The following is an 18160-nucleotide window of genomic DNA, read 5'->3' as shown; positions in this document are numbered from 1 at the left end:
GGATCACTCGTATCTCTGGAGGTAGATTGTTCCAGAGGGTAGGTGCCACCACAAAGAAGGCTCTCCCCCTGGGGGTCGCCGGCCGACATTGTCTGGCCGACGGCACCCTGAGGAGGCCCTCTCTGTGGGAGCGAACCAGCCGGTGGGAGGCTATTGGTGGCAGAAGGCGGTCCCGTAAATACCCCGGCCCTAAGCCATGGAGCGCTTTAAAGGTGATCACCAACACCTTGAAGCGCACCCGGAAGTCCACCGGAAGCCAATGCAGCTCGCGCAGAAGAGGAGTCACATGGGAGCACCCCGTCGCTCCCATAATCCCCCGCGCGGCCGCATTCTGCACCAGTTGGAGCCTCCGGGTGTACCCCAAGGGGAGCCCCATGTAGAGAGCGTTACAATAGTTACAATTCCCAGGGATAGCAGCCTTTGGTTATTTCTCAAGGTCTAACCCAATGTTTCTCAACCTTGGAAGCTTGAAGATGTGTGGACTTCAACTCCCACAATCCTCAGCCAGCGCTGCTGGCTGGGGTATTCTAGGAATTGAAGTCCACCCATCTTCAAGCTACCAAGGTTGAGAAACACTGGTCTAACCATTCTAGGCACTGGAAGATAAAGCACAGTTTGCAATCCACTGACAATGACTCAGTGTTAAGCGCCACAGAATAGTGGAGTTTCCTCTCTTGAAGAAAGTCACCTCACCTCAGATTCCAGCTCTGTAAGGTTCCCAACAACCTCCCTGCATTCGGTTACCAGATCATCCAGATGGTCCTGTAGACATTCAAGTTCCTGCACGTAAAAAAACCCAAAACAACAACATATAATACTTTAGGCCCATTTGATTATTCCTTTGAGAATCCTCCAAATGCACAATGAAATGGCTCTGGGCTACTCATTCTTCCACAAAAATATCCCCAGGATTCTGCTATGGATTTTAGCAAGGGTGTTATATATCATTTTTCTGACAAATATAAATCCTGGCCCAGTAGGCCATAATTCTTGCTCCAGGTTGTATTGAAGTAAGAAAGCTAAGATTCACACCCCTCTGAAATACCACTAGTCTCTCAGCTGCTCATTCTTTTAGCTAAAAATACTTGGCTTAAAACAAAGAAAGTAAGGTTTTACACCTAGGCAAGAAAAACCAAATGCATAGGTACTGAGTAGACTGTACCTGGCTTAATAGCAGTAACTGTGAGAGGGATCTAGGAGTCTTGGTGGACAACCACTTAAATATGAGCCAGCAGTGTGCTGCAGCCACCAAAAAGGCCAACACAGTTCTAAGCCGCATTAACAGAGGGACAAAATCAAGATCTCGTGAAGTGTTGATATTGCTTTCTAGTGCCTTGAATACTGCATCCAGTTTTAGTCGACACAATATAAAAAAGATGTTGAGATTTGGTAGAGTGCAGGGAAGACCAACAAAGATGATTAGAGGGCTGGAGACTAAAACATATGAAGAACAATTGCAGGAATTGGGTATGTCTCGTCCAGGGGTGTCAAACTTGCAGCCTGCAGGCCGGATGCGTCACACGCTGGCCATGCCAACTTCCATTTTAGCAAAAGGGGTGGGTGGGGTCATGATATGTCACGTGACGATGTGAGTTTGACACCCCTGATCTAGTCTAATGAAAAGAAAGAATAGTGGTGATATGATAGCAGTGTTCCAATATTTGATGAGCTGCCTCAAAAAAGAGGGGGGGGGGTCAACCTATTCTCCAAAGCACCTGAAGTTAAGACAAGAAGCAATGGACGAAAACTAATCAAGGAGGGAAGCAACCTAGAACTAAGAAGAAATTTCCTGAGAGTTAGAACAATTAATCAATGGAATGGCTTTGTCTCCAGAAATTGTGGGTGCTCCTACATTGGAGATTTAAGAAGAGATCGGACAGCCATTTGTCTGAAATCGTATAGGGGTCTCCTGCTTGGGCAGGGGGTTGGACTAGAAGACCTCCAAGGTCCCTTCCAAACTCTGTTATTCTATTAATGCACAATGCTAAAACCAATTCTTGCATAACATATGGAATGTGCTTGGCTTCTTAATTTTAATATGCACTTATTTCCCAACTAGATTACAATATTTCTGGTTTTGAATCTTTTACTTCGCTTCCTATTTCTCTGGCTGATTAAGCAATTGGCCTTGCTGGGGTAAACAGCTTTTGGGCAGCCAATCTTCACTCAAGTATGCAAGTTGCCTTTTAACTGTCTACCTGTAAGGAGCAAGTGCCAAAACCAATCTCCCCTTCATCAAACTCCTTGGAAGAAAGGCAAGATAAGGTCGCATGAATAAGCTATTGAAGAAAATATTCCTCACTTTGTTCAAATACTCATTATGCTGAATAATAAAATCAGTTTAGAGAAACCTCTTATGAAAAAGAGCCCCAAACATCTCCCGCTTTGGGGTTCTTCTTGCTCCATTAGAATTTCTACATTAACATGCTGAAGGGATGTCAAAAGGCAAAACCATCAGCCTAAATTTGCTTCTCCGGGCTTGCCACCAAGTTTCTTCTTTCTCTTTCTTCAATTTTCAGTTCCATGCCAGCTCAGGAATTCTGGGAACTGAAGTCCATGGGTCCTAAATTTTGTCAGAGTTGCCACCCCTGCACCACACAGTTTTCCTTTAACATCCATAATTTCAAACATCCTTAACAATTTAATAATGTAGCCATCCTGTTTCTTGACCAGCAACCTCACAACTCCCTTTTCTGAATTCACGATTGATTTTGCTGGTGGCAGTCTGGCAGGGAAAGTCGCAAATTGCAATCACGTGACTGCAGATGTCACAACTGTCATAAGCGCAAGCTGGTTGCCAAGCATGCAGATTGCAATTGTGCGACGGCGATGACCAGAATTTTGAGGACAGGTCATAACCACAACTCATTCGGCACCATTCTAATTTTACATTGTTGCGGAATGAGCAGCCACTAACCAAGCACCACCTGTAGTCTTAACTGCACTGCAGAAAACAGCAATGACAGTATTCAAAATACGAAAGAGTATCTGCGTCTCCGTGGTCATGTGGCCACAATGGCTATATGCCAAAGGTGTACGGAATGCTGTTATCTTCCCACCAAAGTGGTACCTATTAAACTACTTGCATTTTCACGCTTTCAAACTTGTACAAATTCTCTTCCGCCAACACATGGTCCCACAAGTAATCAAGTTTATATTAAAAGCAGTAAGTTACAGGCATAGAAATGCTCATATTCTAAACCTGAAGAAAAGTTATGTTGACAGATTATTTAAAAGTCGAGATATTTTCAGGTAAATACCACTGCTTAGTCCCCAAATATAACAATTCCAGTCTAGTCTAGTCTAGTCTAATTCCGAAAAGAATGAATGCCATAGTTACCTGTCCAGTTTCGGTTTTCTCACTGCACCACTTCCCCAAATCTATCATGCACTTGTCTTGGAGGGCTGGATCCAGTTTCACATCCAAAGCGCGCTGATGCAGAATTCGCTGTACTTCCGCTCTGCATTCTCGCGATAACTACCGAAGACAGATAAGAACATTTGTAATGAACAAACCCACCCAACCAAACATTTGGGGTTTTTTTTCTTCCACAAGCACATACCAATTCTCCAGCTATTCTTGGCCAAACTCAGTGTCAGGCCAAAACATTGTCTCCTCTGAGTCTTACTTTCTTTGCAGTCCCCTTCCAATTCTTACTTTCATTGATATTTGAATGGCTAAAAGGTTATTTAATCAGAAAGTACTGAAATAAATAACAAGAAGGCAGCAACTGAACTAATTGAGTCAAGCTGCAATTCTTGTTGTAGGATACTAAAAATACATCCAATCTCTAATTTGTGTTTGTGTCAAAATGCTCACAACTCCAGATTTTCTATCCTACATTTAGGAGGCTGCTTACACCAAAAGCCTCACAAACATTACATGGCTAGATAAACTATCTAATTATAGAAAACATATCATATTTCTATCTATCATAATTATAGAAAGTCATATATCAGCAGAAGACCCAACTACTGGACAGTACAGAAGTCAGATTAAAACTAATGTTCCAAAAAATTAAGACTAAGTTAAATATAGTCAAATATATTGGAGAATGAAGCAAGGAAGGAAAGTAAGAGATGCTCCACTGATCCTCTGGTTTTCTATAAGTTCCTTCTATAAACCTGATTGTATGAACTTTTTTTTTAATCTACAAAATGCCACAATCTCATTTCAAAAATCCATTCTTTCTTGGAGGCAGTTATGGTTCAATTTCCCCAGATCTCAAACGCATGGCAACAAAATGATGAAACCAAAGTGTAATTTACACAAGAAAAACTTGATCAATCCCACATCCACAGCTGAGCAATAGCCTGCAAAATCCCCCCCTCCCCCCACACACCCAATTTCCATTACTCCTCTGTAACATTGGGAAAGAGAACTTCCCGTAAAATGGGTAAAATACAATTTTCCGACTTGGCTTTTTTGTCCCCACACCCGATCTCTAATTGCAAAAGTTCTGTAAACTCTACTTGTAGAGTCATCTGGATTTGTCAAATCCAGAGGACTCTACAGTATTTCATGAATCCTGGACCACAAGACCATTACAGCTGCAGTCCAAAATACCCAGACAGCATCCAATTCAATCCAATATGGATTTCAGCCTTTCACCTCACATGCTACTGATTTTTTTTTTACCCACAATGCCATAATTGAACCTGGAATCCTGTGATATGAAAGTCCATTGCATTATGAAGTCTCACCCAGTGACTAAGAGCTCTTGACCTTCTGGTGGATCCTAGCCTCATTACAGAGGCAAGGAAAATAAAAAACTGCAGGTTTTCACATATGTGAACATCCTAACATGTACATGGAGCTTCCCAGCCAAGAAGGCTGGCGTGTAAAGATCCAAACACTTGTCCAGAAAAACACTGTGTTGTCTTCCCAGATGTTCCCAGACCTCCTGCTCAGTTTCTCTGTTCCCTTAGGAAAATTCAACGACTATTTCAGGAACCAAACCCCACTGCATGCTCCCACACCCTATTTATTCTCCGAGAAGCACCAAGATGTGTCAAGATGACGAGGGGATAATGCCTACCCTTCTTCCCTGCTCTTCTGTGCGATAAGCATGTCTGTATAGGCAGGAGAAGACTGCTCCAGGAGGGATAATCTCGCTTGTTTCATTCCAACCATGGGTGTGACAAAGTCGAGAGGCATCTCCTTGGCACTTACGGTAGAGGACAGAATCCAACCTAGGGGAGCCCAAAGAGCATCAGCGTGAGATTCCTGGGTGAGTTGGCTCCCCACAGCGCCAATGGACCAGGAAGGAAGTCCCATTGTCACAAGCAAAGCCCCTCAAAGCCCCAATCCCGTGTACTCACTTCCAATCCCGTGAAATGAAGTACTGAAGCTCTAAGAGCCGGTGTTCACAGTCCTCCACCATCTTCTCCGTGTACAAATGCTCCATGAGGCAAGAAAGAATCCTACAGGGGAAGCAGGAGAGTTAAGACGGCAAATACAGCATCTCTGCAGCTCTCATATTAGGCACTACAACCACTAGCCTTTCACAGGCAGGCAGGCAGGCAAGCAGGCAAACCAAACTGCCCACAAACTGGCTGCCCATTGCAACCACATAGACTTCTCTGGATGGAGAAGAGGTCTACCTCTGGTCTACCCTTTCCCTATATTGCTTATCTGTAAGACCAACTTAAAAAGACAGTCTGAATCCCTGTATCTATCTACTCTTGGCAACCAACTGCATCCAAAAATCAGGATTTCCCAGAGTTTCTTTTAACGAGATAGGCAGAAAGGGAGGTAACCCTCAATTGGCAACAGTTCATTTAGTGACCGTTTAAAGTTACAACAGCATTGAAAAAAGTTACCCGTGACCGTTTTTCACACTTACGACCACTGCAGCATCCCCATGGTCACATGATCAAAATTTGGATGCTTGGCAATTGGTTCATATTTATGACAGTTGCCTTGTCCTGCAATCATGTGATCAGCTTTTGCGACCTTCTGACAAGCAAAGTCAATGGGGAATCCAGGTTCATTTAATACGTTACTAACTTAATAAATGCAGTGCTTCGCTTAACAACTGTGGCAAGAAAAGTTGTAAACAAACTGACTTAACCAATGTTTCACTGAGCAACATAAATTTTGGGCTCAATTGTGGTCGTAACTCGAGGACCACCTGTAGAATAAAATTATATAAATCCCAGCAGCTTTAGAGCCCAATTTATCCCTCAGAGGCTTTTTTCAAATTTTACCACTAGCCGCTCTGAATCAGCAGAAGATGGTTTATTTCCCTGATAACTGAGGGATGTAGAAATGGCCAGGAAGATTCATGGCTCTTAAGGCATCATCACAACACCGATCTCTTCTAGTCTTTCTTAGTCCAAATCTTCCCTCTGCAAGAGACCACCTGCAATCCATCCCTCTCTCTGTGGGTTCCTCCCATCTCAAAGAAACACGTAACAAGTGCTGGCGAAAAAAGGCAGGGCTCGGTCACCTACATGGGATCTCCGGCACGGATGTGCTTGCAGGCTGTTTGTATCACCGACTCGCAGGCTTCGTTCAAAGCTCGATCGATGCGATAATCCGCCACAGGGTCCACCTCCTGGATCAGAGTCTGAAGCTGAAAGGAGGGAGAGAAACCAAAACTTAAGACCCAGAATCCTCGTTGGGACAAGCAGCTGTCTCTCCACCAGTTAAAGCCAGGGCTCGACTCTGTAAGGAGACCATGACTCTGAAGCACGGATGTCACCTCTTCCTTGCAACTACTGTGTGGCCAATAGCCCACGAAGGAGAGGTGGCTTTAGGCAAAGGGTTGTTTCAAACTAACCCATCAAGAGCAAAGGGCTGAACTTTGAGTGGGTCAGATCCTGACTATTTGTAGTTCTGCTCTTTCATTTGGAGCAGATAACTCTAAGTCAGACAGGCAAAGTGTCAGGCTACTCCACAACATCTCGAGGATCCAGACATTTGCAACCCAAAGTACCATTCCCTTCGTCAGGCCCCAGGAACCAAGGCAAGTGTGTCTATTCTATTCTATTCTATTCTATTCTATTCTATTCTATTCTATTCTATTCTATTCTATTCTATTCTATTTTATTCTATTCTATTCTATTCTATTCTATTCTACTCTACTCTACTCTACTCTACTCTACTCTACTCTAGTCTAGTCTAGTCTAGTCTAGTCTAGTCTAATCTGAGATACTTCTGAGCAGTTATTATTCCTCACCTATAGAAAACTATAAGAGCCTTAACTCCTTTCTTTCCAAAAAATTTTCCCATGCTTTGCTGCCTCTTTGCCTTCTGGAAAGCAGCCCCTCCCTCTTGGAATCCAGACTACATTCCACCATATTCATTAAACTAACTAAGATTAATCTCAGTGAGAACAACTAGAACCAACTTAGTTGGACAGGGTCTTTTCCCTTCCTAGAACTGACAGATAGGAGGGCAGGGAGAAGCCGTGCTGGGCATTTGATGACGATGGTCTTCCCCCCAATTCCAGCCATGAATGTGAGTTGCAACCTCCCATCTGAAACAGTCTTCAAGTAAAGAGTGTTTGGTGTGAATGACAGCCTAGGAATTAGTGCTCTTAGCCATTTTATTTGGGATGGGAAGAAGGCAAAATATAAGCCACTGGACCCAACTAAAGCAATTATGGAAAACATATTCCAGTTTAATACAGGACAACATTAACAGAGAGATGGCCAGCTTCCAAAGAAAGCAAATCAGAGTGCAGTACTGAAGAGACCTCAACGCTTATTATCCGTTCCTGGAAAGAAAGGAATTCAGTAAAAGGTTCTTGTAAGGAAGCAGATTTATATTAAAGCCTTATCACTTGATGGTTTTCTAAGGAAACAATGTCAGCTTTTAACATTCTACATCTCGAGTCAGCGGAGAGGAAATTGGCCACAGACAACTGTCCGTTATGGACTTGAGACCGCAATTAAACCACAATCTTTCCAAACCCTCGCACCATCTTTGCAAGCTAAGGGAGTTCCCTATTTCTTTGGAAGCAAAATTCTTCCTGCAAACCCAAAGGGCCAGCTGCCAGGTAGTGTGGCAAATGGGGAATCAGCTGAGCTGCATCCCAGCCACTCCTTTCCCAGCTGATATGCTGCAAGTCCCTTAATGAAAACCTATCAAGAAAATCTGGATGTTGGAAGGCCACCACCCACCGAATGCACCTATTAAACAGAGGTGTATACCCGACAATGGAAGTCTGCAGGGGATACCAGCATAATCTGTGTCTGTCTGGGAAATAAATCTGTTGTTCTCTCCACTCAAGGTACAAAACCGAGGGATTCCCGTTTGTCACACTGAAGCACGAGGAAGTTTTCATTTCAGTCACACACACAATTCTTTGGCTTTCTTTCGTTAATCTTGATTCTGCTTATCCTCCCCCGGCTCGAAACATAAAATGATCAGAGCCCTTCTTTTATATACAACCAGCAAGTTCTTGGCAGAATAAGAGTCTGTTATTGAAGAAGAGGGAGAAAGCAGTGATAAAAGATTAATGTTGCTCCCTTTTATCGTTGTTAATTCCTGCAACTATGATGTATTTGGAAATACTAGATGGAAACACTGTGCCGGAAAGATATGTATGCACCGGAATAGGATAGGTGGCAGCTACATGGAGCAGAACCAAGAGAACATACCCTGAACCTAAGCTACCACATTCCCACAGTCGTGTGTATGTGTGTGTGTGTGTGTGTGTGCAGGCTAGCTGCTCCTGATTTTTATGCTTACTATAGGGAAAAAAATGAAATTTAGAATGTTAGTTTGAAGATTCAATAATTGTGTAAGTTATATAGAACTTGTTTGTAATAATTATAGGTAATGGAAAAAGTTGAGGTTATAACTGTACGTATAGTCCTCAACTTACAACAGTTCGTTTAGTGATCGCCTGAAGTTACAGCAGCACTGAAAAAAGTGGCTTATGACCTTTCCACACTTACGACCATTGCAGCATCCCCGTGGTCACGTGATTTACATTAGGATGCTTGACAACTGGTTCACATTTATGACAGTTGCAGAGTCCCAAGATCATGTGATCCCCTTTTGGGACCTTCTGACAAGCAAAGTCAATGGGGAATCCAGATTCACTTAACAACTGGGTTACTAACTTATCAACTGCAGTGAATCACTAATGGAAGAAAGGTCATAAAATGGGGCAAAACTCACTTAACAAATGTCTCACTTATCAGCAGAAACTTTCGGTCAACTGTAGTCGTAAGTTGAGGACTACTTGTAATATGGATTTGCCTGACTGTTGCCCCATTTTAGGTCAGAAATTGTTTAATAGATTTTAAAGGAAAAAAAAAATTTAAAGATAAGAATGTGTTTCTGAATTACATACCCAAAATCTGGTATCTATCATTACATTAAAAGAACTATGGATTGAGTCCCACCCTGAATTGATGGTGTGTTTGCTTTCTATTTATAAACTGGCCCTCTGGTGACACAATGGAAAGATCAATCAATATCACTCTGGGTAGTCACGCTGCATGATAGATAGATAGATAGATAGATAGATAGATAGATAGATAGATAGATAGATAGATAGATAGATAGATAGATAGATAGATGATATAGAGATAGAATGGAATAATAGAATGAGCTGGAAGGGGCCTTGGAGGTCTTTCAGGTTAAACCCCCTGCTAGAGTAGGAGAACCTATACTATTTCAGGTAAGTGGCTCTCCGGTCTCTTCCTAAAATCCTCCAGTGATGGAGCACCCACAATCTCTGAAGGCAAGCTATTCCACTGGTTAATTGTCCTCATTGTTAGGAAGTTTCTCCTTAATTCCAGGTTGCTTCTCTCTTTGGTTAGTTTCCATCCGTTGTTTCTTGTCTTGCCTTTTTGGTGCTTTGGAGAATAATCTGACACCCCCCCCCTTCTTTGTGGCAGCCCCTCAAATACTGGAATGCTGCTATCATGTCCCCCCTAATTCTTCATTTCTCTAGACTACCAAATCCAAATCCTGCAGCCGTTCTTCATATGTTTTAGTCTCCAGGCCTTTGATCATCTTAGCTGCCCTCTTAACCAGAGTTCTTTTTGTTTCCCATGCTGCTGGAATTGAGAAAGCTGAAGAAGAGGTGGATGGAGTTTCAGGAGAGCCTGCAAGATTGGCAGCTCTTGGCTGCTGCTGCTGCTTCTTATGAGGATAAGACTTCCTTTCCTCTCCTGTTCTCATTCCCTTATCTTACTATTGTAGCCCATTCATTTTCTTGAAAAACCATTCAGAGACCATGACCCTTTCAGTGCCAAGACTCCAACACAAGGTGAGTTTGAGGGACAGAGGGAGGGAGAAAAGCACGCACACGGAGCTTAAAATGCCAAGTCAGCTTCAGTGAAAGCTGTTCACTGTGTTGCCACTGTAGCAACTGGAAAGGAATTAGCAATAGCAATAGCATTTATTTATATCCCACTTTAGTGCTTTCCAGCCCTTTCTAAGCAGTTTACATCAGTCAGCATAGTGAATCCCAACATCTGGCTCCTCATTTTACCAACCTCGGAAGGACGGAAGGTTGAGTCAACCTTGAGCCAGTGAGATTCGAACTGCCAAATTGCAGTCAGCTGGCAGTCAGCAGAAGTCGCCTGAAGTACTGCATTCTAACCACCGTGCCACTGCGTTGAATTAGGAATTCAATGGACTTGGGTCCTTTAAGGCAGGGGTTCCCAACCCCCAGGTTGTGGCCCACTACTGGGCCAAAGGTTGTTCAGAACCAGGCTGCAGAAGTGGAAGGCGAGCACGGATGTGTGTGCAGCTTGACTTGCGTGAGTGGTGGGTGCATGTGTCCACCGCTCACTGAAATGGAGCTGCATGTGCTCGTCCGCTGCTCGTCAGAACCATCCCATTCCCCCCACCTCCTGGCAGTCGGCAAAGTCAGGAGATGGTTGCTTTAAGGGGCAGAGTTCCTGCCAAACAGCCCACTGCTTTGTCCACAGAAGCCAGACGGGATATGCCCAAGATGCTAAAATTCAGCAAGCGCCAAACGGGCACGCATTGTGAGGAAACGGTAGATGAAGACTCCCACCCACCCCGCCAAGCTTACTGAATGTTGGCAGCTGTCCCCCAAGTTGCCTTTCTCTCCCCGAACCACTTTCATCAGGCAGTGCAGAGTGCGGCCCTTTCGATGCAGCCCCGAGCAATGGTGCTCGATTTCGGTGCGGCAGCCGAGGATGATTTCTGGGCTCAGGGAGAAGTCCTCCATCAGCATCCGCCGGTAGTCCAGCATTTCTCCCTGGCATTCGCTGCTTACCTGCCGGCCTAGGGCAAATCAGAGGAGATTCAGGTAAGGTGGAATAGAATCCCAGCCACACACAAGTTTGGATTGTTGGAATGACACGTCGGAAGAATTGCTCCAGCTGTGACTCATGTATTACACAGACATTCTTGTTGCAATAACAAAAATTGGGAAAGGATTTTCCACTTGGAAATTTTACATTTACTTCAGCATCAGAAAGCTGTTAAAAATTAAAAAAAAGAATGATTCCACTGAGTGAAAGGGATGGAGCTGAAGCAGGCACCAGCCCAGCTAGCAGCAGTTTTAGTGTTTTCTCACTTAAGCCTTTTCCTAGTAGAGCCTTTCTTTAAATTACTCACATACATATCCGAGCACGTTTTGTTTTGAGTCTGCCACCTCTTTTATTGAACGCTCTAAGCCAACTTCTACTGTCTTTGTTGGGAAAAGTGCATGGAATTTTAGATTTGCTTATTGGACAGACTTCCTGCAACTGGCAATGACTCCATCCTGCATTTTAGCATGGATGTATTATGGTCAATTCCTCTTTACAGAAATTCTTTGATTCGTTGATATCTGGAGCTTATCTTGCATGGCTGCTCATGTCAAGTGACACTGTAACATCTCAGGTGGGTTAAAAGTCAGGGCTTTAAGTTGCCCTTCCAAAACGCAAAATTTCTTTTGGCCCAGGCAACTGTCATGGATTCATTTGTGCACACGGAATTGTTGTTGTGCTGCATCACTTACATCTGTATAAGCTTCATCTCACAGAAATACAGCCTGACATTCTCCTGTAGAATTTGCTGGTATTATCCAGAATCAATTGCTCACTCAGCCATTGAGAGCTGCACAGCAGCCCCAAGCCATGATACTCCCACTAGCATGCTTCACAGTTGAGTGAGGCTCTTTTATTGAAATGCAGTGTTTCACTGTCTCCAAACGCAGCGTTTCTCATTAATGCTCAAAAGTCCTGCTTTGTCAATCTCAGCTACCGACACAATATTGTTCCAACTGCCTGCTGGGTCATTCAGGGGGTCTTTGGCAAACCTGAGACAGACAGAAATGCAGTTTTTTTATCCTTAATGTCTTCCGATGCAGACTGTTCTTCAGTGTTGTCCTGTTGGTAGACTCATGAACGCTGCGATAAGGTAACACAAGGGCTAGGGTTCTTTGGGCCCCTTGATCTTTGATGATCTGTTCTCGGAAGAATAACAAGGTGCTCTATTTGTGCATCATCTGCCTGACTGGAATCCAACATCTCTGGAAATTGCTTTGTAGCTCTCTCCAGCCTCATGAACGTCACCAGTCTGTGTTCCAAGAACCACGGGGCTCTTTTTTAACCGTGACATGATTTATTGCCACTATTTTCTCCTACGAAGAGAAGTTCGAGCTGCTCAAACGTGCCCCGAAACTCACAATTGTCTTCTGATGGATGACTTTGCCTACACTTCCCAACAAAGACAGTGGATATTGGCTCAAGGTGTTCAATAAAGCTACCTCTTTAGTCAGTTTCTCTTTATCTATTAATAGTCTTAATAGATCAAGCTCGGATTGTTTTGAAGGTCACAATTCTACAGGATTACGGATGGATCTAAAGAAGCATTGTGTGGACTTCAATTCCCACAATTCTGGGAGTTGAAATCCACACCTCTAAAAGTTGCCAAGTTTGAAAATGCTGTACTAAAGTTTTCCCAACTTTGGTGTCACCACTATATATATTAATTCAGGGGCAATCAGGTTGGCTCCAAATTAAATTCAAAATATAACATTGGTTTTAATTCTCTAAATAGCCTAAGGCTCAACCTTCTGACAAAGGCTGATAAAAAATGTTTTGTTGACCAATGTCAATATCTGACCCGTCAGGTGCAAGGAATTACGACGACACTGATAGTGGATCAGAATGGTATGTTTTTTTTAACTCACCTGTTTACAAGAATTTTGCTAAACTAAATGCACTTTCTAGAGAAGAGACAGATAACCACTCCACGGTTGGGGGAGTGGGGTGTCAGTTCTCTGTGGCTTCCTCTCCTTCAGAGATTCCAGAGACTGACATGATTTTCAAGAACTCATGCAAAAAAAATTCTGAAGTCTTTTTTACATTTCAACTGCTACACTTCTTTAAAAATATATTATCATTTAATGTGTATTTTCCCCCTATGGTATCTAAGGATTTTGCATGCATCCCATTGACAAGTGTGGCACCCACAGATTTCTTTCTGTTCTGTTTACCAACTAGGGTTTGACAGTACAGCAAAAAGGATAAACTCTACCTCTGTGCACAGCAGATTCGAGACACATGAGCAGGTAAGAGAGACGGGCTTCCCGGGTACGAGGCAGATTCTCAACATTGCAACGGTACTTCTTCAGATCACTTTTGCAGGATTTTGCCAAGGAGTAGCTGACTTTGTAGTCCTGGGCAATCAACTTTTGCCGAGTTGTCAATGCATCCCGACACTGAAGAGGGCAAGCAAGAATTCAAGTCAACTGACCATTCATCTTTGTTTTATATTGATTTATGACATAATTAAAATTTTGTACCGATTAAAAATGAAAACGCATCTGAATTAGAAGATTACAAAATGTTCCCTAGTTCCAGTTTTCTATATCACCTCAATCCAATTCTTTTGGGAATGATCCAACGGTTTTTCTGGTTATAAATCTTTTGGAGCAGGAAGTGGCCCTTAGAAACTATGAATTCCTGTTCCAAAAGATTTATATGTAGACCAACCCTGGAAGGGATGAATCAGTATGTATCTGGAAGGAAAGCAGAACATTTTCTTGTTCCTCAGAACAGGCAAACTTAATATCAATACACCACCACTTTTGTCATTCAGAAATTATCTTGACTTTCACTAGACCAATGACAGAAGTATTCCAATGGACTAGCACAGGGTGCCCTTTGAACTTGCTCTGTCCAACAAGTTGACTAGATGACATTTTTGCCCAAAATCAGTGTTTACTTCCAGTTTCAGGCAAAACCGGGCCCATAGCCAATGGGTTAATTTAGCAACTGCCAAGTTCACTTAATAATTGTCACATTCGCTTAATGATTGCTGCAAAAAGTACACTGAAAAAAATGTACTACTGTAATTTCCAAGTTTAATTACGATCGTAAGTCAAAGACTGTTGTGCTAAGTTCTTATGCAGTTCAGAGCAACTTTCCCCTGGGCCACAGAACACGGACAGAGATGCTTTAATACTAACCCCATCCTTCCACCTAAATCTCCTCCGCTTTCCACTGTCCTTCCACCCAGCTAATATGATCTCCATAGATCTGCCTGAGTGGCCTAACACAAACTGGGAAGTTTGTGGTTCAGCCTATTTTAGGAATCCAGCCGTGGTCTCAAAGATTGCATGAACTACCTTATCTCTTTAAGCCATAAGGTGATTTAGTTGAGCACAGTGTGTTTATGTGGATAAACAACTGCAGTGTGTGAACTCATGACTCTAGTTAGTCAGCCGGCTTGTCCTCTCTTGGGTGCATAGATTAGAGAAACCCAAGAGGTGACTGAGAAGCCAATCCTTGGGTGAAGGAGGGGACAGCAACTAAAAGGCTGAATTCAGCATTTTCTCTTGGAGGACACTCACCTTTTCACTCATAGCATCTTCAAACTTGTGATTAAAGAGACACTTGTATACCCTGCCTTCGCCTGCTTGAGTCTGTGAAATAAAGCAACAACTCTTTTAGTAGGTTTCACCAATATATTTATAATTAAAAATATATTTATATTATAGTCACTTCCAAAGATCTGATACACATGGTTATTCACCATATACTGTTCCAATAAACTCATGAAGACAGAGTGAAACACCATTATTGTCAAAGCCAAGTCAAATGGAGCTTACAGCATCAGCTACCCTCCATTTTACTAATGTATTTTTGATGCTTTTTGATTATAATGCTGTACTCTCTAGTTTACAAGTCTGTTGTTATTTACAAGGTAGCATCCTCAGTAAAAATGAAATCAATGTTGAATCAAGTTTGTTATTTTGTAGTGTTTGTTTGTTATTTTATAGTAAGAAGTAATCTTCTTAAATCAAGCTTGACTTTTTGTTGCCTTCATGACTGTGTCCAATAAGTTTCCCTGGCAACAATGCAGGCCATATTATTGGCTTTTTCCTCTTCTTTCTTTTCTGTTCATTGCTGGGCTGGAGGAACCCCATCCCAAAAGAGGCCATTCCAAACCACATAACCATAGTTTAGTGGGCTTATTAATATTCTCCAGCAATTCCCTTCACCAAAAACGCAGCCACAAGCAGACCAATGCTAGTCCACAGAGCAAGGGCCAAAGAGTCCACAAGGCACTTGAAAGTTTTCCAAATGAGATAAACTCACCAGACAAAATTAAATCCACAACACAAGAGGGTTGACAAGACAAAAAAAAAAAAAAAGGCCCAGAGTTCACAAGGCACAATCCAAGTCAAGGTGTCAATCCAAAGCAAGGCAGGAATCACAACCAGCAGAAAACACACTGCTAGGAAACGAACACGTCATTCCCAGCATTGCCTCCATCTGTCTGCTGTGTTAAAAAGCCAGCTTCTGCTGCAGCCCATCAAGCAGGGCGAGGCTGCCTCCTTGCAAGTAATCTGGCTGACCTTCTCTGCTCCTGCCTTTTCTCTGCCTTACTGTTCTTGGATCAGGTGCAGAAGGCAGTTCCTCTTCCTCATCCCTGACTGGCTGCAGCTGCATGCTTTCCCCACCTGAAGCCCCAGGGCTGCCCTGCTGCAGCTGTGCTTCAGCCAAATCCCTCTCAGATGGCTGCTCAGAGCCATTGACCAAATCCCCTCCTGAAGTGCCTGGAACTGGTTCATCCTCCCCCAAGATGACATCTGGAGAGGTATTTGGAGAAGCTTCCGGGGAGGGGGGGGGGAGTCGTCAAGCCAGCCAGATTTGCTGAAGGGGGACATTTTAGCTAAGGAAGAGGAGAAAGCTAAGCAGAAACTTACAGTTTCACAAAAGTGTTCCCGATCATCTCGGCAAGCAAAATAGAGATGCCGGTCCAGGTGGAAGTCATCCGATGACAGCTCCGCCACTCGGAGAATCGCCTTCATGCACGACTCTGAGACTTTGATGCGATGCTCGTTATCCTCTGCCACTTTTACCAGCCCTTTCTCCAGGCAGGCTACCACTTCCCCTTGAGAATGGGCATCCTGCACGCGGAGAATGAAATTGTTCAACAGCAAAAAAATATTTGGTACAATTTATAGGCGGTTTTTGACTTACGGCCATTCATTTAACCACCGTTCAAAGTTACAACAGGACTGAAATAAAGTGAATTACAACTATTGCAGGATCCTCATGGTCACATGATCAAACTTTGAGTGCTTGCCAACTGACGTGTTTATGACCGCTGTGGCATCCTGGGATCATGTGATCATCATTTGTAACCTTCTCTGAGAGCTTCTGACAAGCAAAATCAATGCGGGGAGCTAGATTCACTTAGTGACTATATGATTCATTGAATGACTACAGTCATTTGCTTAACAATATATGGTGACCAAAAAAATTATAAAATTGGTGGCAACTCACTTAATGACCATATCATTAGCAATAGAAATTTTTATCCCTACTGTTGTCATAAATTGAGAACTACCTGTTTTGAAAATAAAACCGAACACCAATCCCAATGATAACTTCAATCTAAGGGCATTCTCAGTCAATCAAAGGCCAACTGACTCTTGCCATAAACATGTCCAGATAATAACACAAATTCCATATAAAAATAAGAAATCTAGCCATTATCTTCTAAAGGTGCTTTTTCAGGAGGCAACTAGACTTTCTGATTTTTTCTTTGAAGACGTTTCACTTCTCATCCATGAAGCTTCTTCAGCTCTGACTGGATGGTGGCGAATGGAAGGATTTATATTCCTTGCAGACAGCTGGTCATTTGCATCCTTTTAGAGAGTCATTGAGGCCACTTGGAGGTTTACCTGTGTCCTCAGGGTCACCTGAGTGGTGCAAATGGTTCCTGTAGTCTGCAATTGTTTTCTCTGGAAATCCGTTCATACTCCCACACCGTTCCAAGGGTGTCCATCCCAAATTGAATAGCTAAATCCTTCCCTTCCCCACCATCCAGTCAGAGCTGAAGAAGCTTCTTGGATGAGAAGCGAAACGTCTTAAAAAGAAAAAACAAGAAAGTCCAGTTGCCTCCTGAAAAAGCACCTTTGGGACAACCGTGACCTGGATGACTGAGAATCTCTACAGACTTTTAGCCATGATCTTCCAACTGGCTTCTTCAAAGCAGGTTAGAGAACTTCCTTCTTTAGAGAAATGATGCTCCTCCCCAAAATTAATAGATAAAGAATCAAAATAGATTTTCAAATAGATTACCTTTTCTCCCGGTCGAATACTGCCACACTTCAGGAGGTTAATATCAGACCTGCAGTGATCCATAAATCCACAGATCAGGCGGTAATCGCTGAAAATTATGGCTGTCATTTTGGTGATGTACTGGTGACACTGGTATTCGGTGATGTTTCCTCTGTGCTCCACCAAGCAGGATACCAAATAACCTTTTCCAACTGGTTCATCAGCACACTCTTTGATCTGTTCAGAAAAATCCATGATAAAATGAACACATGCCTTGCCTGGGTCTTGTGGAGAATTTAGTTTCCCAAGTTTCCGGTCCATTAGTTTTCAGGACAGAGTAAAAACCCAGACTCCAATTTTCAGAGAAAAGGGCTAGAACAGATATTAAGGCTTCAGCAGTCATGGATTCCCTACAAGTATTCAGGGAATGAAATGTTAACATGTCAGTTTGGTTGCTCACTCTGAGAAGCCGAGATGAAACTCCAGAATTAGAGTGTCCAACCTTGGCAACTTTAAGACTTGTGGACCTCAACTCCCAGAATTCCCCAGCCAGAGATGCTGGCTGGGGAATTCTGAGAGCTGAGGTCCACAGATCTTAAAGTTCCCAGGTTGGACATCTTTGCTCTAGAATGAGCAACCTCCACAGAGGTGG

The 18160-nt window shown here is 43.1% G+C and overlaps 1 protein-coding gene across 2 annotated transcripts in view; it reads right to left on the bottom strand.

Annotated features, from left to right (window-relative positions):
- Positions 1–18160, bottom strand: part of GLG1 (golgi glycoprotein 1) — an 81691-nt gene that overhangs the window by 25504 nt on the left and 38027 nt on the right. For both annotated transcript variants that reach the window (XM_060681538.2, XM_087877125.1), the window contains exons 4-13: positions 17530–17745; positions 16146–16349; positions 14787–14858; positions 13469–13652; positions 11010–11224; positions 6457–6578; positions 5323–5424; positions 5040–5193; positions 3341–3478; positions 694–780 (exon numbers count right to left, since the gene is read on the bottom strand). In XM_060681538.2, the coding sequence (XP_060537521.2) occupies positions 694–780; positions 3341–3478; positions 5040–5193; positions 5323–5424; positions 6457–6578; positions 11010–11224; positions 13469–13652; positions 14787–14858; positions 16146–16349; positions 17530–17745 (1494 nt within the window). The remainder of the gene's footprint in view (positions 1–693; positions 781–3340; positions 3479–5039; positions 5194–5322; positions 5425–6456; positions 6579–11009; positions 11225–13468; positions 13653–14786; positions 14859–16145; positions 16350–17529; positions 17746–18160) is intronic.

The sequence above is a fragment of the Pantherophis guttatus genome, chromosome 11 (assembly GCF_059756535.1).
Source record: "Pantherophis guttatus breed Tessera chromosome 11, ASM5975653v1, whole genome shotgun sequence".
Classification (NCBI taxonomy): domain Eukaryota; kingdom Metazoa; phylum Chordata; class Lepidosauria; order Squamata; family Colubridae; genus Pantherophis; species Pantherophis guttatus.
The sequence above is the reverse complement of the archived record's forward strand: the minus strand, read 5'-3'. Positions and strand labels throughout refer to the sequence as shown.